The sequence below is a fragment of the Anomaloglossus baeobatrachus genome, chromosome 6 (assembly GCF_048569485.1).
Source record: "Anomaloglossus baeobatrachus isolate aAnoBae1 chromosome 6, aAnoBae1.hap1, whole genome shotgun sequence".
NCBI lineage: Eukaryota > Metazoa > Chordata > Amphibia > Anura > Aromobatidae > Anomaloglossus > Anomaloglossus baeobatrachus.
The window spans coordinates 152,373,210-152,396,804 of NC_134358.1; the positions used below are offsets into that span (position 1 = coordinate 152,373,210).

Below are 23,595 nucleotides of genomic sequence, written 5' to 3' on the forward strand. Positions count from 1 at the left end.
ATATTGGGAGTGTACAGTGGTAGCTCCCCTCCCTGGTCATTATATTGGGGGTGTACAGTGGTAGCTCCCCTCCCTGGTCATTATATTGGGGGTGTACAGTGGTAGAGACCCTCCTGACAGCACACTACCATGTAGGACACCTCCTGATGCTCAGTCCCCTCCTATAGCCGGTTACCCCCCTTCTCCTCCTCCTCCTCCTCCCTCCTCCCCACCGCCGCTGCTATCTGATTCCTCTCCCCTCCCCCTGGGGGTTGGTGCAGCTTGTGTGCAGCCGCCGTGATCCCGGCTCCTTCCTCCGGCGGTGTGGTCCTGCTCGTCCCGCTGTCACCCGATGGGCTTGTCGTCCAGTCTCAGCAGCCGGTCCGCCAGCGAGCTCCTCTGAGAGCCGCCCTCCGAGCCCGGCAGCATGAGGCCGCTCTTCCGGAGGCTCCTGCGGGTCTCTAACCGATCCATCTTCGCCTTTATCTTCTTCTTCTCGCTGTCCTCGTCCTGCCTGTACTTCGTGTATGTGGCCCCCGGCATAGGTGAGTGTCAGTGTGGCCCGGTGCGGGCCGGGGGCAGGGGGACAGCATTGTGCTGGTGGAGGGCCCTGCCACTCCTTTCTGGAGCCGCGGGAATGGCATGATGGGTGCTGCTCCCACTAATGACTGGCATTTCATCCATAGACACCTGTTTGTAGATAATGTGGTGCCCATGACCTGGACCTGGGCACAATGGTGGCACAGAGGAGCTGCCATCCATCACTGCTGCCCTCTGCCATTTCTGCTTGTGCCCTCTGATGGGGGCACCTGTACCAGGCACTGCTCCGGTGGCCAGTCTCCCATCGCGGATATTGTTTGTGGGAGACTCGAATATAGCACCCTTCTAGGACTATGTGATAACCTTGATGGTCATATATTGTATAGTGCGGGCACGCGGGGAGAAGGCATGTGTCTATACTGATGGCACCGCGGGCACACTGGGAGAAGGCATGTCTCCATACTGATGGCATCGCGGGCACACGGGGAGAAGGCATGTGTCTATACTGATGGCGTCGCGGGCACACGGGGAGAAGGCATGTGTCTATACTGATGGCACCGCGGGCACACTGGGAGAAGGCATGTCTCCATACTGATGGCATCGCGGGCACACGGGGAGAAGGCATGTGTCTATACTGATGGCGTCGCGGGCACACGGGGAGAAGGCATGTCTCTATACTGATGGCACCGCGGGCACACGGGGAGAAGGCATGTCTATACTGATGGCACCGTGGGCACACGGGGAGAAGGCATGTGTCTATACTGATGGCACCGCGGGCACACGGGGAGAAGTCATGTGTCTATACTGATGGCACCGCGGGCACACGGGGAGAAGGCATGTCTCCATACTGATGGCATCGCGGGCACACGGGGAGAAGGCATGTGTCTATACTGATGGCATCGCGGACACACTGGGAGAAGGCATGTGTCTATACTGATGGCACCGTGGGCACACTGGGAGAAGGCATGTCTCTATACTGATGGCACCGCGGGCACACGGGCAGAAGGCATGTCTCTATACTGATGGCACACGGGGAGAAGGCATGTCTCTATACTGATGGCACCGCGGGCACATGGGGAGAAGGCATGTCTCTATACTGATGGCACCGCGGGCACACGGGGAGAAGGCATGTCTCTATACTGATGGCACCGCGGGCACACGGGGAGAAGGCATGTCTCTATACTGATGGCACCGTGGGCACACTGGGAGAAGACGTGTCTATACTGATGGCACCGCGGGCACACTGGGAGAAGGCATGTGTCTATACTGATGGCACTGCGGGCACACTGGGAGAAGGCATGTCTCTATACTGATGGCACCGCGGGCACACTGGGAGAAGGCATGTGTCTATACTGATGGCACTGCGGGCACACTGGGAGAAGGCATGTCTCTATACTGATGGCACCGCGGGCACACTGGGAGAAGGCATGTGTCTATACTGATGGCACTGCGGGCACACGGGGAGAAGGCATGTGTCAATACTGATGGCACTGTGGGCACACTGCGAAAAGGCATGTGTCTATACTAATGGCACCGCGGGCACACGGGGAGAAGGCATGTGTCTATACTGCGGGCACACAGGGAGAAGGCATGTCTCCATACTGATGGCACATACAGTTTATGCTGTTACAGATAGTGTCACTATGGCCATTTTTCTCCCTTCCATAGTAGATATGTGTAGTGCACCATGTTGCGGTAAATGAATACGAGTGGTGTGACGAGATCATTGTTGGTCAGATGATTAGTGTCCATCTCATGACCACAGACATTGGAGTCACCTGATTATCACAAGGAATCTTCTTCTTTTTTTTTTTTTTTTTTAAAGAATTATTTTGAACTGTGAACTTTTTTGGGATATTTGATACATAATTTCGGGTGAAAATATCACTTTCTGTGGAGTGGAAATAAAAAAATCGCCGGTGGTGTCAGGGCTATACATGTGACTGCACGGCCGAGGTGTGTGCCAGGCCAGCCATATACCTGGGCAGGCATGGCAGTGGCATGTGCCCACTTCTCTTGGGCGGACTGTCGGCCGTATACCTCCACGAGTAGATTCCTGACCAGACCACAGTGCAGTCTGGGTGGTTGCCGTGGTATCCATCCACCATAAGGATCAATCACAGAAATCAAACAATTCTTTGTGGTGATCCTCTGTCTAGGAAAGATCAGTAAGTGATTGGCACGCAGAGGTATACCCGTCAGATCACACTTCTGACCCCTGTGGGGTGAATCGGGGGCTTGTGGCCACATTACATGATATGCTGAGACCTTGCCGTGGTTTATGTTATATGTTGCTCCACGTGTGTAAATGGCTAGTGATGCATATATCTGGCATTTTGGACAAATCACAGAAGTCAGAAAGCCAATGGATTACATGTGTAAAAATGTGCAAAACAAAGGCTCTTGGCAACTACTCAGATTGCTTTTAGTGTTTTATGAATGATCTCTAAAGATCAGATTGGAAACGTCATTTGAGCTCCTTTCCGGTTACCCACGCGTTGTGCATCTCCTGTAGTAATGTGTCTAGAAATGTTTGGGCAGAGTTACTATGGATGGTATGGTTATTGATGATATACTGAAATGATTAAACTGGTGCCAGGAGTGGCCTGACTGGATAAATAGCCTCCAATGGCTGCGAGTAATGGGTGAGGGTGGCGGGCTGGTATGGTGGCTCCATCGGCAGTCAGCGAGATTGTTTTACCTCTGCGAAAGGCCAGATGATTATTGAAGTAGAGGAAAAAGATTGCACTGGACTTGAGCAGTCTTCAATTCTGCGCCTGGGCACCCCTATCATACCCCAAATCATGACATGAGGTCAAATTATTAGGCATGCGACGTCATGGTGAGTATGGAGCCAATATATCATGACCCTGTGGGGCCTGGTGGCACAAGTGGCACTCATGGCGCCAGGCAGAGTAGTATAGACTGTCTTGGGCACCTCTAAACACAATCATGACATCACTAGGCATGCAGCGTCATGGTGGGTATGGAGCCAGGATATCATGACTTTGTGGGGATTGGTGGCGTAAAAGGCTCCTAGGATGCCAGGCACAGATGTGAAGCCCACCCTGGCCCCCTGGGCACCTCTACCCGAAATTATGACATCTCTAGGCATCATGCGACGATGGTGTGTATGGAGCCGGTATATCATGACAGTGCGGGGCCTGGTGGCATAAGAGACGTCAGGCAGAGAAGTGCAGGCGGCTCTGGGCACCTGTACACAATATCATGACATGACATGACACCTAATCACACGACATCATGCGATTTTATGGTGTCTATGGAGCCGGTATATCATGACAGTGCAGGGCCTGGTGGCATAAGAGATGCCCAGGATGCCAGGCATAAAAGTGAAGACCGCCTTGGACCCCTGGGCACCTCTACCCTCTAGGCATCATGCAACGTCATGGTGTGTATGGAGCAAGGATATCATGACCCTGCTGGGCCTAGTAATGCACAAAACGGACATAAGGATGGCATATGTACCGGTATGTAGAAAATGAACACGGATTGTAGATTGGTTATACTATGGATGAAAAATTGACATTTTTTTGGGTCACACAACTGACCATATTGCTTCTGCTGCTGTGAACGTGGCCATGTTGTTGCTCTGATTTTCAGAGTGATTTAGAAATGCATCCCATGGACATAAGCACGATAAATATCCGAATATGTGAATATTGTTCTAGATGCCGCTCCACGTCTCATTTCATTAGGACTGAAGCCAATGCAAATATGTCTGTCAGGAGGTAACTCTGTGCCCATTAGTAACCGCTGTGAGGTCACCGGCACCGAGCCCAGGTGGATTCCTGTCAGGTGAGGAAGGTGCAGCCTGGATTCAGGTTACATGCTTCCTGGTATATTGCTCCTCGTCCTTCTGTCCTCTCAGGCCATACACATTATAGCAGACGGTCAGAGTGTGTGTCTGAGGTGTTTTTTTAGCAGATCCATCACAAAATCTTCCTCAAAAACATGAAAACGCTTTCTATTAATTTCTATTGGAAATTCACTTTGCTCTTTAAGGGCTCGTGCGCACGTTGTGTAATTACATGCATTTACGCTGCGTATTGCACTGCAGAGTAAATGCATGCGTCCTGCGTCCCCTCCACAATCTATGTAGATTGTGCATGATATGTGCGCACGATGCTTCTATGAACGCAGCGATTTGGATGCTAAAATTTTGACTCAAATCCGTGCGTTCATAAAAGCAGCATGTCAATTATTCCGTGCGCTATGGATGCAGCTCCCACTCTGTCTATGGTGGGGGCAGCAGCCCGAGCGCATGAATCAGCTTTTTTTTGTACAAAAAAACTGCATCCATTAGGCTATGTGCGCACGTGTGCGCTCTGCACCGCACACAAAAGGTCCGCTTCAGAGCGCAGCTGAAAAGCTCCGTTCTGAAGCGCCTGGTGCCTACTGAATTCGTGCGCTCTGCATGCTTCCTCTCCTTATAGACAACATGCAAGCCGCATGAAAGAAGTGACATGTCACTTCTTAGAATGCACGCTTCGGGCAGCAGCCAAATCGCTGCGTTCTAATACGCCACGTGCGCACGTCTCATGCACAATCTTCATAGATGGTGCTGGGGACGCAGGACGCATGCAGTTACACTGCGGTGCAGAACGCTGCGTAACTGCATGCAATACGCACACGTGCACACATAGCCTTACGCAGTGTTTCTGCAGCGATTTGACGTGCACATTTGCTGTCAAATCGCTGCACAATATTCAGCAGTTATGTGCGCATGAGCCCTTAGGAGTATTTTTTTCCCTGAATACATTTTGAATAGTGAATGGTGAAACAAACAAAAAAAAAAGTGCACCTCACTTTTTTCCTGAAAAAAAAAAAAAAAAAGGAAATAAAACTACTCCAAAAACTTCTTGAAAAGCAGCATTTCCAGATGTGGGAATTACTTGGAAAAATGAATGGCTCATAAAAGTCCAGAGGGAACGTAGTTTTATACTGGAGGGTGTGTACTCTATAAAATGCAGTGGAGTGGTGAAATAGGACAAGTACGGCTATGTTCACACCTTGCGTGGGTGAGTTACCCTATAAAATGCAGCGGTGTGGTGAAAGGAAAACGCCAGAGGAGCATTACCTGCACCTTAGAAATTAAAAGTGTTGACTATGTTCACACCTTTTGTGTTTGTTTGTTGTTTTTTTTTATGGCAAAAACCTTCTCTCTTGGAAGTAAAAAAGCTGCTTCCAGAAAGCAGGCCTTGCAGTGGCGTTTTTACACTCACATTGCTTTTAATAGAGGGAAAAATCTGCAAAAACGCTGACAGAACTGACATGCAGCTTCGTAAAAAACGCAGCAGTTTCCCATTTCAGTCAGAGAAAAAAAAATAAAGTGTGTGAAGTTTCTGGAATCTCCTAGATTTTTCTGCTAATGTAAAAATTTGCATAACTCATGAAAAAACGCAAAGGGTGGACATAGTGTAAGGCTACATGCGCACGCTACGTTTTTTTCCCGTTTTTTGGTGCAGTTTTGTTGAAAGACATCTGACTTCCCAGCAAAGTCTATGAAAAGTCAGATTTGTAATGCGCACATTGCAGTTTGTCAGCGTTTTTTGTGTGAAAAGTTTGTGACAAAAAAGATGCAGCATGTTCACTCTTTCTTGTGTTTTGTCAACATTTATCACCCATTGAAATCAATGAGCATCAAAAACGCAAGGAAAAATGCATGCTATCAAATTGGTGCGTTTGGCATGCATTGTACCTGCGGTTTTGTCAACAAAAATGCAGCTCACCAACTTACTTCCAGAATGACAAAATCAATGCTGATTTTTACGTGTCGGTGTCCGTGTGTCGGTGTCCGTGTGTCGGTGTCCGTGTGTCGGTGTCCGTGTGTCGGTGTCCGTGTGTCGGTGTCCGTGTGTCGGTGTCCGTGTGTCGGTGTCCGTGTGTCGGTGTCTCTGTCTCTCTTGCGCTCGCTCTCTCTTTCTCCTGAAGCACTACATACTTACCGATCACAGGCTGTCACACTGCTCCCCCGCCTCTCATCTTTTTCCCGACCCGCTTATACATATTGACTCCTCTCCCCGTCTGTGAGTCAGACGAGCCCCCATGCTGAGTGACAGCTGTCTGACTGCAACCAATCACATCCGCCGGTGGGCATGTCTAAATCATACCGCACTGAAGAGAGTCGCTCTATCAGCGGTGGAGGACTCGAGCTGTGACAGCAAACACCTGAGTGACGGCACCGCCGATCGCGCTGCTCACTTCAGTCACTCGGGTGGTTTGCTGTGACAGCTGGAGGACTCCAGCTGTGGAGCCTGTCGCTCAACAGCTGGAGTCCTCCAGCTGTCACAGCAAACCACCCGAGTGACTGATGTGAGCAGCGCGATCGGCGGTGCCGTCACTCAGGTGTTTGCTGTCACAGCTTGAGTCCTCCACCCGTGAGCGCACATCAGGCCGCGACTGAAGTGAGCCGCAGGTGGAGGACTCACGTGAGTGACGGCACCGCCGATCACGTCGCTCACTTCAGTAACGGCCTGAACCGCAGTGAACCCGGCCATGACGTCATTGCTGCAACACCCGCCGCACTGCGAGACCCATAGCTGTAACGTCAGGGGTTCACCCCAGTTCATTCGGGTCACTGCGGCTCTGTCCACACTCACAGCTGGCAGCCATGCCTTATGACTGCTGACTGTGAAAGGACAGGGATGTAGCAGAGCTGGAAGCGTCGTGGGACCTCGTGTGGATTACTTTGGACCTGGAGGGGTGTTTTGGGGGTTAATAAAGTGGTGAAAGATGGTGGCTTTTTATTTTATTTCAAATAAAGGATTTTTTTGGCTGTTTGTGGTTTATTTACTTTCACTTACAGATTAGTGATGTGGGGTGTCTCATAGACACATGACATCACTAACCTAGGGCTTAGTGGCTGCTATGGGCTGCTGCCACTAACTCCTTATTAACCCGATTGCCACCACACCAGGGCAACGGGAAGAGCCGGGCCCAGCGCCAAAATTGGCGCATCTTATGAATGCGCCACTTCTGGGGCGGCTGTGGGCTGCTATTGTTAGGCTGGAAAGGGCCAAATAACGATGGCCCTTCCCACCCTAATAATATCAGCCCCCAGTTGTCTGCTGCACCTTGGCTGGTATGAGAAAAATGAGGGGATCCCACATCTTTTTATTTTTTAATAAATCAAGTAATTAAAAAAGTGTGGGATCCCCTCTATTTTTCATAACCAGCCAAGGTACAGCAGAGAGCTGAGGGTTGCAGCCTGCAGCTGCTGCTGTTCCTGTGCTGGATATGAAAACTGGGGGAGACCCAATGTTTATTTTTTTTTTTACCCCAAAAAAAAAAAAAAAAGCTATCCAATCTCTATCAAGCTATTCTATTTTTTCTTTCTATATATTCTTCCTTTTCTTTCTTATTATCTAATCTATATGTTCTTATCTATATATCCATCTAGCTATTCTTTCTATTTTTCTATCTATCATCTATTCTAGCTATCTATCCATTATCCTTTCCTATAATATTTTGTTTCTCCTTTAAAAAAAACGCAATGACAAAAACGCACCAAAAACGCACCTACATTACAAGCGTATTTTGGGACATTTCCAGGCTCTCTCTGACAAGGTGCAGTTTTGGTTGCAGTTTTGGTTGCAGTTTTGGTTGCAGTTTGTGTGCAGAAAAAACTGTAGCATGTGCATGTAGCCTTAAGGGTGTTTTACACGCTGCGACATCGCTACCGATATATCGTCGGGGTCATGTCGTTAGCAACATCGCAGCGTGTGACACCAAGGAGCGACGATCAACGATCGCAAAAACGTCAAATATCGTTGATCGTTGACACGTCGCTCCTTTTCATAATATCGTTGGTGATGCATGCCGCTGGTTGTTCGTCGTTCCTGCAGCAGCACACATCGCTATGTGTGACACCGCAGGAACGACGAACATCTCCTTACCTGCGTCCACCAGCAATGAGGAAGGAAGGAGGTCGGCGGCATGTTCCGGCCGCTCATCTCTGCCCCTCCTCTGCTATTGGACGCCTGCCGTGTGACGTCGCTGTGACGCCGAACGAACCGCCCCCTTAGAAACGACGACGTCGCTGGGCAGGTAAGTCCGTGTGACGGGTGTTAGCGATGTTGTGCGCTACGGGTAGTGATTTGCCCGTGACGCACAACCTACGGGAGCGTGTACGTGCCCTTTACACTTCATATCTAAGGCGCAGGAAATGTTCCTCAGTGGCGTTTTCGAGGCAGGTTTTTGTTAACCTTTTATTAACTTCTTTTTTTTCTTCTCAGTGGGCAACATGATCAGGTTTCTTTTTATTAATCCATTAGGGTCTGTACGCACTGGGAAATTTGCTTTTATTAAGAAAAATCTGCACCCTCTGGCAGAATTCTGCACCCGCGGCAAAAACGCACCCGGAATCAGCATGCGGTTTTGCCGCGGATTAGTCCGTGCAGGTTTTTACCATTATCTTCGTCAAAAAACGCAGGTACCTATGGAAAAGAAGTGACATGCTAGAAATTCTGCAGCAAAACCTATAGGAAAAAAACGCAGTGTGCGCACCGCAGTTTGGATTTCTCATTGATTTTGCTGCTGTAGGACTGCATGAACTTTATGAACAAAAACTGCACCTTTTCTGCAGCAAAAACCGCAACAAATCTGCGGCAAAAAATGCAGTGTGCGCACAGGGTCTTAGGCCGTGTTCCCACAGTGAGTTTTTGGTGACTTTTTCACGCCGTCTATTTTCACTGTTTCAGATACGCAGCGTTTTTTTAGTTCCATTAAAGTTGAGGAGATTATATGTGATCTTTTTTTCTTCTTTCCCGCAGTGTAAGCCCACTTGCGGTTATAAATGTCACCTTCTCCTGCCGGTACGCAGTTTTCTGTGCACATTTTCTCCATAGACTTGCATTAGATGTGGAAAATATGATTCTTGGGTTTTCCGCTGCGGAAATTCACCAAAAATGCGTGTAGTCCACACATGACTATCAATAAAGTTTTGTCAAAGTGAAATACCAGGATGTATCAAAAACATGGCAGCTTTATTTAAAGTATGACACACCATAAAGAGACAAAAACCGCAGCTCCAAAAACACGGTAACACATAAAAAAAGCAAGGAATGAATAGAAGTATTCTAATTTACCTGATAGGTGCAGAAAATCTATATCTAAAACTCATTAAATACTCCTCATGGGAAAGTACTTAGGCCCTGTGCCCACGCTGCGGATTTGTCACGTTTTTTTTGCGGATTTCTCCAAAATCCACAGTACAGTGGGTCCCCAGCCATTTCTATGGCATTTTTGAAGGTTTGAGCCAATGCTGCGTTTTTTTCCGCTGCGGAAATAGTGCGGATTTCCCTGCGGAAAAATCTGCAGCATGTCAATTATTCTTGCGGATTTTACCAATGCAAGTGAATGTGAGGTCAAAAATCTGCAACAAATCCGCAGGTCTGTTCCCACAGGGTGGTTTTCTCGCGTTTTTGGTGCATATGTACAATGGTAAAAGTCCGCACCAAATTCCGCTCCAAAATTGTACCAAAGTTTTTGTGCGAGTTTTTTTTGTGTGTGAGATTGTGCAGATTTTGGTGCAGCAAAATCTGCACGATCTTTTGTCCGTGGGCACATAGCCTTAATCGTTAAAACACTTATAAGAATGCTCCAAAAGATTTCCAGGTGTCTTTCTAGTGTTTTTGAAGCCTGCCCATTGACATCTATCACAAAGTATGGAGAGGCATCATCGTAGAAAACCCTTGCAGAATTGATATGTCGTTTCTTTGAAACTTTTTTGTCTTTGAAGCTAGATGGGCTCGGCCTCAGAATGTAAGAGCAGTGAGCGAGGGCGCACCCAAGTGGTCAGATTCTGGTTCGGAGTCTGTATATCAGATACTCGTGGGCACGTGACAGAGCGCGGTGTGTACGATGAGAGGATTCATAAGTCTGCAGTCACTCTATGTATCACTCTATGTGACTGCAGACGCTGTGCGCTGTGAGGATTCTTTGCGGTCAGAGCTGGGAACGGCGGTCACATGGCTGCGAGATTGTGATATGCAGACTCCCAGCCAGAATCCGACTAGAGGGCCACAACCAAGCTCCATACACCCGGCGCCAATCTATTCGGATTCTGCATATCGCATGCTTGTGACCATGTGAACGCCATTCCCGGCTCTGACACAGGCGAATCCTCAGAGCGCACAGTGTGTACGATGAGAGAATTCATAAGCCTGCAGTGTATCACTCTATGTGACTGCAGACACTGTGCGCTGTGAGGATTCTTTGCGGTCAGAGCTGGGAACGGCGGTCACATGGCTGCGAGATTGTGATATGCAAACTCCTGGCCAGAATCCATCTAGAGGGCCACAACCAAGCTCAATAAAGCCAGCACAAAATCTACTCAGATTCTGCATATCACATATTCGTGGCAACACGACCGCCGTTCCCGGCTCTGACATCGGAGAATCCTCAGAGCGCACAGTGTGAGCGATGTGCGGATTCACAAGTCTGCAGTCACATAGTGACTCATAGAGGGACTGCAGACGTGTCAGGTCATCTTTCAATAGAAAAGGCTACGTTCCCACATTGAGCTTTTGAAGTTTTAGAATTTCTGCACCTATTATATAAATTAGATTATTATTTATTATTATAGCGCCATTTATTCTATGGCGCTTTACAAGTGAAAGAGGGTATACGTACAAGATGGTGTTTATCGCATTTTTGATGCTGCGTTTTTTGTCTCTTGTTGGAGGTCAGGCTTTAATAAAGCTGCTTTGTTTTTGATACTTTCTGGTACAGTATTTGGTTTTGATAAAGCTTTATACATTTAGGTGTGGATTGCATGTCTTTGATGCTTTTTTTGCAGCATAAATGCACTAAAAACACATGCTCATGTTTTCCCTGTGTTTTTTCAGCATCTTTTTCAATTCTTTGGGGAAAATCCGCACATGAAAGTCAATGTAGCGGCAGGAGAAATTGCCATGTGGATTTGAACATGCACCGCAGGTCAGATTACACTGAGTGGAATAGAAGCACAGGGGACAGGAGGTTCCTATAAAGCCCATCCACTTTGCTGGAGATTCTACGTTTATGATGCAGCAAAAATACACAGCGTCAAAAACTCACCAAAAGCTGATTGTGGGAACGTCGCCTAATGCGGGCATCACACGAGACGATCTATCGTGCAATATGTCGTCGGGGTCACGGTTTTCGTGACGCACATCCGGCATCGTTTGCGACGTTGTTTCATGTGACACCTCCGAGCGACGCTGAATGTTCGCAAATCGGTTAGAAATCGTGAGTCGTGTACACGTCGCTTATTTTTAAAAAATCGTTTATTTTTCTTTGCGCTGATTGTTCATTGTACCCGGGGCAGCACACATCGCTCCGTGTGACACCCCGGGAACGATGAACTGCAGCTTACCTGCGTCCCGCGGCACCCGCCGGCTATGCGGAAGGAAGGAGGTGGGCGGGATGTTTACGTCCCGCTCATCTCCACCCCTCCGCTTCTATTGGCCGGCCGCTGTGTGACGTCACTGACGCCGAACGTCCCTCCCCCTTCAGGAAGAAGATGTTCGCCGCCCACATCGAGGTCGCTCAGCAGGTAAATACGTGTGACGGTGGTTTAACGAGTTTGTGCGACACGGGCAGCGATTTGCCCGTGACGCATAAACGACGGGGGCGGGTGCGATCGCTCGTGCGATCCCATAATAGATCGTACCATGTGACACCCGCATAACGTTTTCAGGTGTTGATTAATTGGCGTTTTTGTAATTGACTCTCAAAAAGATTCCTTAAAAAACTAAAAGGGGCTTTACACGCTACGATATCGTTAATGTTTTATCGTCGGGGTCACGTTGTTAGTGACGCACATCCGGCGTCATTAACGATATCGCGTGTGACACTTACCAGCGACCTTAAGTGACCTCAAAAATGGTGAAAATCGTTCACCATGGAGAGGTCGTCCCAAAACCAAAAATTGGTAATGGTTGATTTGATGTAGTTCGTCGCTCCAGCGGCAGCACACACCGCTGTGTGTGACAACGCAGGAGCGAGGAACGTCTCCTTACCTGCCGCCGGTCGCAATGCGGGAGGAAGGAGGTGGGAGGAAGGAGGTGGGAGGGATGTTACGTCCCGCTCATCTCCGCCCCTCCACTTTGATTGGCCGGCCGCTTAGTGACGTCGCGGGGACATTCCTGTGATGCCGAACGTCCCTCCCCCTTGAGGGAGGGATTGTTCGGCAGTCACAGCGACGCCGCCGACCAGGTAAGTGCGTGTGACGCTGCTGTAGCGATAATGTTCGCTGTGGCAGCGATCATACGAAATCGCATGCACGACGGGGGCGGGTGCTTTTGCGTACGATATCGCTAGCAATTGCTAGCGATATCGTAGCGTGTAAAGCCTGCTTAAGTGTGCTCATCCCTTCAATATGCACATGGAGTTTAAGAGGTTTTGAGCAGATCGGCTTCAAAAACTCCTGAAATACTCTTCCTAATAGTGTTCTCTCACACCGGAGTATAAAACGGACGAGAGAAAATCGCTCTGCACTCGGACCAATGTTAGTCAATGAGGCAGAGCGGATCTGCGAGTTTATCTTAAGTGCAACTCTGACTGAAGAAAAAAAAATCGCACGTGTATATCGGACACGACTCTTCAATGTAAGTCTATGGGTTTGAGAAAAAATGCATGTCCGTGTGACGTCTGTGTTTTCCGGGTACGTTACCATTCTGTAGCCTAGAAATAACCGCGTGTCATACGGATGTTAGGTGAGAAAAAGATGGCACGCTCGCATGACGTATGGAATATCAAACTGACTTCACTTGTCTCACTTTTCTGGATGAGAATGGGGCCGTTTTTTTTTTTTTAAATACACCAGCGTCAACCCTTATAAAAGCGCTTCATGACGGCTTCACAAAATAAAAACCAAAAACTCCTCCTAAAACTCTCCAAAGAAGGAGCATTTCCTGAAGTGGTTTCCACTATAAAAGTGCCATCTTTGACCACAGAAAAACGTATAGCCTCCGGTCATATACCGTAATATGGTCATGTAATACCAGTACTGTCATTGAAACTGAGCGATGCTTGGGAAGAAGCTTTCCTTGGAGCTCTCTCTCCTGATAATTGGCTGATGCTTGTTCGTCGGGTGAGTTGATTTCTAAGCGCAGTAGCACATCGTCTAGTGTAAATCAGACATGTCCTGCCAAGAATAATACTCTGTGCAGAGCGATTGTATTAATGATCATTATGTGCACATGGAGCGTGGTCAGCCAAGATAAACAGACTATTAAAGCACTATTGTTTTTTTTTTCTGTTTAGTGCTGGAGTGGTGTTTTAAATGTAACGTTCCTGCCGGTAGTAATATATTCATCTTCACCTTTTTAACGATGCACCTCCGGTCTGTGGCGCCGTCTTGTGACCACTACTTCTGCCTGGCCGTTAGTCAGAAGCTACAAGCTCTCAATGCAACTCTATGAAAGCCAGAGGGAGGCTCTCATAGACTTGTATTGCATTCTGACCTCCGGCCTGCTCCATGAAACACTGGAGTTGCTGGCAGGTCACAAACTGCAGAATATAGGAGCTGTGGCGATTTAAAGGTGACGACGCTGGAGGGTGAGTATAAGGCCTCTTTCACACGTCCGTGTCTCCTCGGTATGTGTTTGGTCCGTTTCCTCACGTGCCGGAGACACTAGCACACGTAGACCCATTAAAATCAGTTTTGCCATGGACCGTGTGTACGTGTAGAGCATACGTGTGCCCGTATACTCTACACGTAGACATGTCCGTGTTTCTCCGGCATCACAGGTGTCACACGGACCGCACAGATGTGATCTGTGTGACACACACAGGAGAAAACACACGTGCCTGTGAAATAAAAAGAATTTCTATACTCACCTTCTCCAGCTCTGCTGTCTCTGCCGCTGCTGTCACTTGCTTCCGACCCCCGCTCATTATAATCATTGCATATTCACTCCACTGCGGGCCGGAAGCATCAGCAGCAGCGAGGAGTTGGCAGGATCGGAGACCGAAGATCAGCACCACGGACAGCAACGCCAGGGACAGGTGAGCAGAAAGTTCCCGTTCTCCGTGTGTTATCACGAGTAGCTCATGTGTGTCTTAAACACAGCACACGGAGGGCAATACTCCCCTTTGACAGGTCCATGAAAAACGTTTGTGATTTTCACAGACGTGTGAAGGGGGCCTAAGGCTAAGGACACATGGCGAGAAAAATGGAGCGAGTGGAATGCAATAAAAAATTGCATTCTACTCGGACCAATGTTTCTCTATGGGACCGCTTCTATGTGCAATATTTTTTTTTTTTTTTGAGCCTAATCGGACTGAGAAAACAATCACAGCATGCTGCGGGTGGAATTCGATTTTTCACCCGCACCCATACAAGTCTATGGGTGTGAGAAAAACATTGCTTTGCACTCGCATTACACCGGAGTACAGTGCGAAATATGCATCAGCTGCACGTCGCTACTGCCTGGGGGCTGGTCACTGGTCGATGGTGAGATCTGCCTGTTTGACAGCTCACCAGCGACTATGTAGCGATGCAGCAGCGATCCTGACCAGGTCAGATCGCTGGTGGGGTCGCTGCTGCGTCGCTAAAGGCCCAGTCACACACAACGACTTACCAGCGATCCTGAAAACGATGCGACCTGATAGGGATCGCAGGTAAGTCGCTGGGAGGTCGCAGGTGAGATGTCACACAGTCAGATCTTACCAGCGATGCAGGAACAATACAGGTCTCAGTAGCGACCTGTATAACGATCTCAGCAGTCACTGTGACCCTGTCACACAGCATCAAACACAGCAATGTGTCCTGCCCAGCAGGACATCACCTTTGAAGAAAATGACCCGGACCATTCGGCAACGACTAGCGATCTCACAGCAGGGGCCTGATCGCTGGTAAGTGTCACACATAACAAGATCGCTAACGGGATCGCAACTGCGTCACCAAACCGGTGACTCAGCAGCGATCTCGCTAGCAATCTCGTTATGTGTGACAGTACCTTAAAGTGTGACGGTACCCTAACCCATGATGAGGCCCATGATGCTGTGGTCATTTATAATGTGGGGATCCTGTGTCAGGAGGATGAGGACCAGGCTTATCTAGCCCTAGAATACCAGACCATCCAGCAACTACAATAATTGGGAAGGAAGGAACATCACAATGGGCGGGGGAGATCGTTCCTTTCCTTTTTCCCTTTATATGCAACTTGAACAGTGTAATAAGTACCTGCTGGCAAATGTCTGCATGGTCCCTGATGACTGACATGATTGCTGGGTCATTATTACTGACCGATACTGATTTTTGAGTTTAACCGTTGGTGTTTTCTATACGGCGGTACATTTACATGTTTGTTCTTGTCTGCTTTTATTCCTGGTTACATATTGTGACCTTTTTATCTATTTTGCAAATATTAAAAGGTAAATTTTCGGCGTTATTTCTATTCACCTTGCTAGGATTCTCGCTCCCCTGCAGTAATGTGTAGTTTTTGTCTTTGATTTTTGGCATGTTCAGAGCCCATGTGCCTGCCCTGGTGCCGGATGTGGAGGGAGAACTTCCTGTGCCGTGTCTGTGGGATTCTCTAACGTGTGGGTGACTAATGGTTCCTGTTTCCTTCTTTGTACGGGAAATGTAAGAGTTGCAGGAAGTGCGGCCTCCAGCCTCTCCTGGAAATGACGGCTTATTAGAGGAACATTCCTTAGGTTATTACATCCATACATTATTCATTATATACGTCGCATAGTGTACGTTGCTGTACAGGGAATGTGCTCATTCTGGTATAAATGTTCTTGTGATATGTCAAGGTCTTTCTCTTGTGTAAAGGTGCCCACATCTTCCGTATAGTCAATGACCTGTATTCCCTATGGCCCCACTATGTAAATGTGTGATGTTTTTTAGACAAGCGTTCATAAGTTCTCAGTGGGGAGAGTGGAATAAGTTCATGTCAGACACCTCTGACAGCGGATTATCTAGGAGATAAGGATGGGACCTTTAGGCTTTGTGCGCACGCTGCATCTTTGTGGTGACTATAAAGATGCACGTTTTTGGCCCCACAAAACGTGCCCGCAGCAAAATTGCATCCAAAAACGTATGCGTTTTTGTCACGTTTTTACCACGATTTTGCCCAATGCGTGATTTAAGTCAAATCTATTGATAGAACATATATAGAATAGATAATAATAATGCACAGACAGAATAGATGAAAGAAATAACATTATAGCTTGATAAATAGAGCTAGCTTATTTTTAACTTAATTTTTTTCCCCCAAAAATATGTGGGGTCCCCCCATTTTTCATATCCGACAGGAACAGCAGCAGCTGCAGGCTACAACCCTCGGCTGTCTGTTGTACCTTGGCTGGTTATGAAAAATAGGTGGGATCCCATGCTTTTTTGTTTTTTAATAAAATGACATTAGGTTCCCCCTATTTTTTTAAAACCAACCAAGGTACAGCAGACAACTGGGGGCTGATATTATTCGGGTGGGAAGGGCTATGGTTATTTGGCCCTTTCCAGCCTAACAATAGCAGCCCGCAGCCGCCCAAGAAGTGGCGCATCCATTAGATGTGCCAATTCTGGCACTGGAACTGGTTCTTCCTGTTGCCCTGGTGAGGTGGCAGTCGGGGTAATAAGGAGTTAATGGCAGCCCACAGCTGCCACTAAGCTGTAGATTAGTAATGGGAGGTGTCTATGAGACCCCCTCCAGCACTAATCTGTAAATGAAAGTAAGTAAACACAAACACCCAAAAAATCTTTTATTTGAAATAAGACAAGTACCTTTTTTCACTACTTTATTAACCTCAAAAACACCCCTGCAGGTCCCACGTAATCCACACGAGGTCATACAACACTGCCACACACTGCCACTACATCTGAAGCTCACAGCGAGCGCCATAGGACATGACTGTCCACTGTGATCTCTGCACAACGACTGAAGTAAGCTGCACGATCAGCGGGGACGTCACTCAGGTGATTTGTGGTCACAGGTTTTTTGTGACAAACCTGCACTAAAAAACGCATTAAAAAAGTGATAAAAACGCACTGTCTGTATACAGCCTAAAAGTTCAACATCCTTCTCTCTCCTGAATCTGCTGGTTCTTCGTTCTGTGGTCCCATGTATGTTGGCACTGAAATGTACCTTATTTTGTGTGGCTTTCTTCCTTGCTCCTTGCAGATGTTGTCCCACTTGATAGTGACATGTAGCCTTTTTGTTCCAGGTTAGCTCTACCACATATAAAGGGATCTGTATGTTTCCTTACATGTTCTGCACAATGGAACATCTCCATCCATAGAATTAATGGTATCCTTCATAATAGGGCCTGGAGTTTGGGGGTCTCTTGTGAAACCCCTCTTTGAATTACATGAATTTTCTGAAGCATTGCTGTTTCAGAAGGCCTCTCTATAGAGGCCTTTGTAGTACAGGCATATTAGAGATGCAGCCCCTTGCCCCGTGTGTTATTGGGGCTCAGTGTGTGGAATCAGTGTCATACTATGAGAGCGCAGGTATCTTGGTCTCATGACTTCCTCCTTATTAATCACATTGCATTCATTTTTATCACTATGCACAGAGAAATTCCACATAGTAATGAAGCATTCTGCTGAAGCCGGCCGCGGCGAGATAGCGATCTGCATTCTCCCCTGATGTTCTTGCCGTGGTTACGGTAGTTTTCTAAGCGCTGTGAACCTCTGCATGCAATGGGTGACGGATGTCTCTGAGCAGTTCCGGGTGCTTTACCGGCTGTTATGGTGTTGGTTAAGCTCAGTATTGCTCTTACGGAAGTTGCCCATTTCCTTCCTACATTTCTACTCTACATTGTTGCCCCCATTTCCTTCAAGTGATGATTCTGACCATGGTTTACTGACCAAACTCATTTGTGGAGTAATTCGCAATACTGACCTATTATCTAATTGGAGGAATTCTTACTTTTCTTGGCAGTGAACCCTGTGGCCGTGGGGTCATATAGGCAATGCTCATAGAAGTATTCAAGTACAGCCTAACAGAGTATTGTTTTTTTTATCGATATCAATGTTAATTGTTAGAGCACCAAAATGAATTGTTTTGTTTTTTCCTCCAGTATCAGTAGTTTTGCCTAGTACTACAATACCATGTGTCGATCGCTGGAGAGAAGAAAACTATTAGGATGGCCAGATATCTTAGATGGCGTTCAGCCCAGCCATTTGGTCTGTCCATGGGTGATTCATGGTTTCCATTTTTTTAATGAGAAATTATATGTAGGTACAGGACTCCCATGGATAGAGAGGAGAAATCCACTGCTACTCATCTCCAGTGGAGGATTGTCCACTGAGATACCATAAAGAGTAGGCATATACAATGAATCAGAGCTGCCCTTCACAGATGGGCAGAAGTGGGGTGTCACGCGGCACCTACAGTGGGCCTCTTTGTCATCTAAGATGTCAGCACGCGCTCTGTGCATGCCTCTGGGTAAGCATAAATGGAGTGTTGTGTGGCTCCTCTGCGCTGCCGTGAATAACCAGATGAAAGGAGTCCAAAAAGTCTTGAAAGAACGTATAATTTAAATCTATGCGTTTTAAGGCGCACTTGCCTCTTCATCAGGATAAAATCATTAGGCTGAGGCCACACGAAGATTAGTGCGAGTCTGCGCATAACACTCGGCTCACACTCGCAGCACAGCGGGAGCTGAGTGTCATGTGACTGTGGTCCGATCGTGCGATCAGACCACAGCTGCCGAGACCCATCGCATTCCACTCGCACCGTATTATTCGCCGTGTGTGCTGACCCTTATGGTGATATCCTGGTGAAGAATCGTTCTTGAAATGCATGGATATAAATAAATACGCTCTTTTTAGACTCCTTTCATCTGGTTATTCACAGCAGCACAGAGGAACCACACAACACACCATTCATCTCTCTGGGGGCTTCACCCGTGGGTCTCTGGCAGACTTTTTCATGCTTGTCAGCAGGTGTCACACACAATGGTCTCAGGTGAGGAGATGCCCTCATACCTTTCTACCCGGTTACCAGACGAAACCCTACTGCGCTTTTCTTCTGCCCTTGTTTCTCCACTGGGTAAGACTAGAGAAGGAGAGGTTCTGTATGTAGCGGAGACCTCCAGTAACAAGTTTATGGCTGTTATTAGGGGGTCCGCTCACCCCGGGATGTACTCCTTGCTAGATCCTTTCCATTGGCTTATTGGAAAGCTCCTCCACCAGACCTGTTACCTCTTCACGTGTGTCTCCGTTCTCGATGTGTTATGGTAACTGATGGAGAAAGCGTGTACTTTGTACTCTCAGCCTCTCCTATGAGCAAATAAAAGGTATGCCTTTAACAACAAACTCGTGACGCTCAGCTGCCATCTCTACAACAAGCAGTATGCATACAGTCAATGGCTGCCAGTGTCATGTATTGATTGATCAGACAGAGATTATCCTCTGATTGTGCCCTAACTAAAAAGTATGCCAAAAGGGCATGGATCCTAAGGATGGGGTGACCTCTATTAAGCTGTGAATGAAGGGTTATATGGTTGGCTCTAGGAATACACATGTAGGCTGAGCGTTGACCTCACTTTCTCAGAGTCCAGAGATGGTGGCGGTGTATGGGGACATGTCTCACATTCCTGCATTATTAGACGGGCTACTTGGCCAATTCTTGCTTGTCACGTTGTCCAGCTGTCATTGCCGGTTTTGGCCACCTCCACGTCTGTCTTGTGGGAAGCCGATACCCTTCATTATTCTATTGTGTGGTGCACTGCTATTCTGTGCGGATGACGTGCACCTTCTGTCACTTGGGATCTGTGTCATGGCTTCTTTCTGACTAGGCATTTGTATTGCCTTTATAATGTTCTCGGCCTTTAATTATTTATACCCTTCCTGTTGCGTCTAAAGCACCATTGTACTGCCAGATAGCTAATCTAATAGTTTCAGGAGGGTGTTTTTGGCTCTACTTTGCATATGATACTAATAATGTTTCCATGTTAAAAGCAGGTCAGTGTCTATATTGATTTAGTTGTCATGTTGGTTCTGATATAATTAGAAAATTAACATATGATCTTGGGAGCACCTGACCCTGGAAGCATAGTCCTGTGTTCTCCGCTCCCCCATGCCTCCAGAGATTTGGAAATGCATTTCCTTCTTGCATGTAGACGCTGGCTCTGGAGTGAATGGCACGCGCTGGTGAGTTATTGATCATTCTTGGGTGCTGGTTTGCATTTTCTTATTACTGCCGACCATGTATTGTGTGCACGGCTATGTATATGCACGGCTCACCTACACATGGTCAGCACTTTTTTTTTTTCTTTTAAACATAATTTAATAGGCCAGAAGCGCACAGCGTGGCATACAACACATAGAAACACATTACCATTGCAATGGATGGGAGACGACTTACAATTTACTGATTTATTCATATGAAAAACAATCAGTGATGACACGCCGATGTTAAAAGCGGACACACTGATGAAAGTCTGATCCAAAGCCTGGTGAAACTCACTGCCTTTCTGCATACGTTAAAAATGCTGGATGTCTAAATGAGGTCTTACCCAGATCCATACCTCACGGCGATGGGACATGCCAAAGAAACAAGTCTGATCATGGATGCCAGAAGATGTAATGATGCCAGATATCACTGGACCCTGGCGACAATACCTCATTAGATCAGGGAAAAAACCCAATACCGTGTTTCCCCAAAATAAAGTGTTGTCTTATATATTTTTTTTTTTTTCCCTGAGAAATGCACTAGGGCTTATTCTCAAGGAAACACAGTTGGGGTGAAAGTTTACCCCCCCTCCCCCCCCTCTAAAAAAAAAATATACAGGAGAATCATACTTACCAGACCCCGGGCATCTGCATCAATCCCAGGTGCTTCTGTGATTTTCGGCAGGCGCTCCCAACAAAGCAAACAGTATCGCCGGATGTGCTGAGTGTGCCATTTGATGTGTGATTCTGTGTGCGTGCGTGACCTGATGTGTGATTGTGTGTGCGTGATTGTGTATGCGTGATCGATTGTGTGTGTGTGTGTTTGTGTGTGTGTGTTTGTGTGTGTGCGATCGATTGTGTGTGTGTGTGCGCGATCGATTGTGTGTGTGTGCGCGCGATCGATTGTGTGTGTGATCTATTGTGTGTGTGCGTAATATATTGTGTGTGTGTGTGCGCGCGTGCGTAATCTATTGTGTGTGTGTGTGTGTGTGTGTGTGTGTGTGTGTGTGTGTGTGTGTGCGCGCGCGCGCGTGATCTATTGTGTGCGCGTGACCTGATGTGTGATAGTGTGTGCGTGTTCTACTGCAGGTCCTCCCGTTCAGCGTCTGGCAAGTATGATCGCGGTGTCTTCTGTCTTCTTTCTTCTCTCTTTCGGGGTGTCCGCTGTCTATAATGAAGTGTCCTGCAGTATCTGTAACTTTTTTAGCTGCGTGGACACTTCATTATTGAACCTGACTAGGGCTTATTTTCGGGAGAGGGCTTAGCTTTATGCCGAAAATGCTGAAAATTCCTGCTAGGGCTTATTTTCGGGTGAGGGCTTATTTTCGGGGAAACACTGTATTAAGTGGTAGTGATTGTGTCGGTATATGCCCATCACACATTAAAATAAGCGTTAGGCCTCATTCACATGAACGTTTGGCAGGTACAAGTAACCATTAGAATCTATGGATGTGTTCATATGTCCTATTTTTTCTTCTGCTGGCCACGTGTCTGCAAATAATGGAGAGATGTCCGTCTTTGATCCAAGCCACAGATCACAATTGCCCATAACATCTATTTTATTTTTTTATATGAGAAGATCTCTGAGGAGACACCGATTGTAAAACTGAAATACGGAACAAACCCTGAAATTCGGATCAAACACCCCGAAGAAAGGGACTTCACTTTTTGTACCAGAGAAGTCCCTGACGTGGGAATGAGCCATTACACAGAGGCTAATAACCAGAAGTGATTTTCTGATATTTGATATTGATATATTTATACCAGCCACGTTTCTTATGTGGAGCAGGCTCGTGACTCGTGAGGGGGGTTTTGTCGGCTTCTTGTTAGAAATTGACTGCTTTGTACATAGTAAATTACATATATACCACATTCTGTAATATTCACCTCCACTCTCCTATTTGACACGTTTCCTTTCCTTATTGCTCACTGATAGATTGTTGCTGTTTATCAAAATGTGGTTTTTTTTCCTGAGCTTAAGTGCAAAGTGCAGAATCTACAGAAATAATGGAACTACCATAATTCTGGGAGAAGCAGAACAGTATTATTTCTGTATATTTTTTTTCTCTACGTATGTGGCTTATGTAGCACTAACATATTCTGCAGCGTGGTACAGCTGTCATTACTTGCGTAGTTGAATGTAGGAGCACAGCCCTAACTACTGAGCCACTACAACAGGACTAGTGATCCTAAGGTCTGGAGACATCATCCCCTGTTTCTTTTCTGGCCTCAGGCGGCTATGAGTGCCTGGATGGGCATGCATGTGCCCTGCTTTTCTGCTCCAAAATCTATGGCACTGAATACACAAAGATAGTCAAGCTCAGCTCTGGGCTTACCTATGTTCATTGGTTCCATAGGATTAAGCTGGTAAGTATGGTCAACTAAGGATAAAGGCAGAGGCCTCTGTTGGTGCCGCTGACCACAGCACAAAAGATCCAGCGTCTTTGCCTACTTTTTGTTCCGTCACAGTTTCCATCTGTTTCATTGGTCACCACCGCTCTCTGGGTGAGTCTATGCTGGGCTTTCACTAACATCAGTGTCTCATCCTTGTATGTCACTGGTCCTAAGGGTTCAAGATGGAGATGAAAGTGGAAATTTCCACAATGCTGATATTCTTGAATAAAAGGGTCCTAATGTGCAAGCGTTTTCCAGTGCAGTTTTTATTCAACGCGTTTCTAAGTTTACCTCTTATCTGTCAGCAGCGCGGAAAAATCCACTTTCTCCTCAGTCATGAATCCTTTTGGTCTGGAGACCCATGGATCTATAGTAGCGGTCATGTCGAAATTGTGAGACTGATTGTGCAAATATACTGCTCCATCAGGTGAACAAATACCCGTCCTCACATCATCTTTGATATTGAGGAAGACCCTATTGCGCTACTTTGCTCTGTTACGTCACACCGCTTCAAAAAAGCTGGACAGGAACTATTGACGCCTGAGTAA

General features: G+C 47.1%; 1 protein-coding gene across 1 annotated transcript in view; it reads left to right on the forward strand.

The window, feature by feature from the left end:
- The first annotated feature begins 225 nt into the window (after positions 1-225).
- B4GALT6 (beta-1,4-galactosyltransferase 6) overlaps positions 226-23,595 on the forward strand; it is a 173,480-nt gene continuing 150,110 nt past the window's right edge. Inside the window, exon 1 of the mRNA XM_075353324.1 lies at positions 226-524. Coding sequence (XP_075209439.1) covers positions 407-524 — 118 coding nt within the window. The 5' untranslated portion in view covers positions 226-406. The remainder of the gene's footprint in view (positions 525-23,595) is intronic.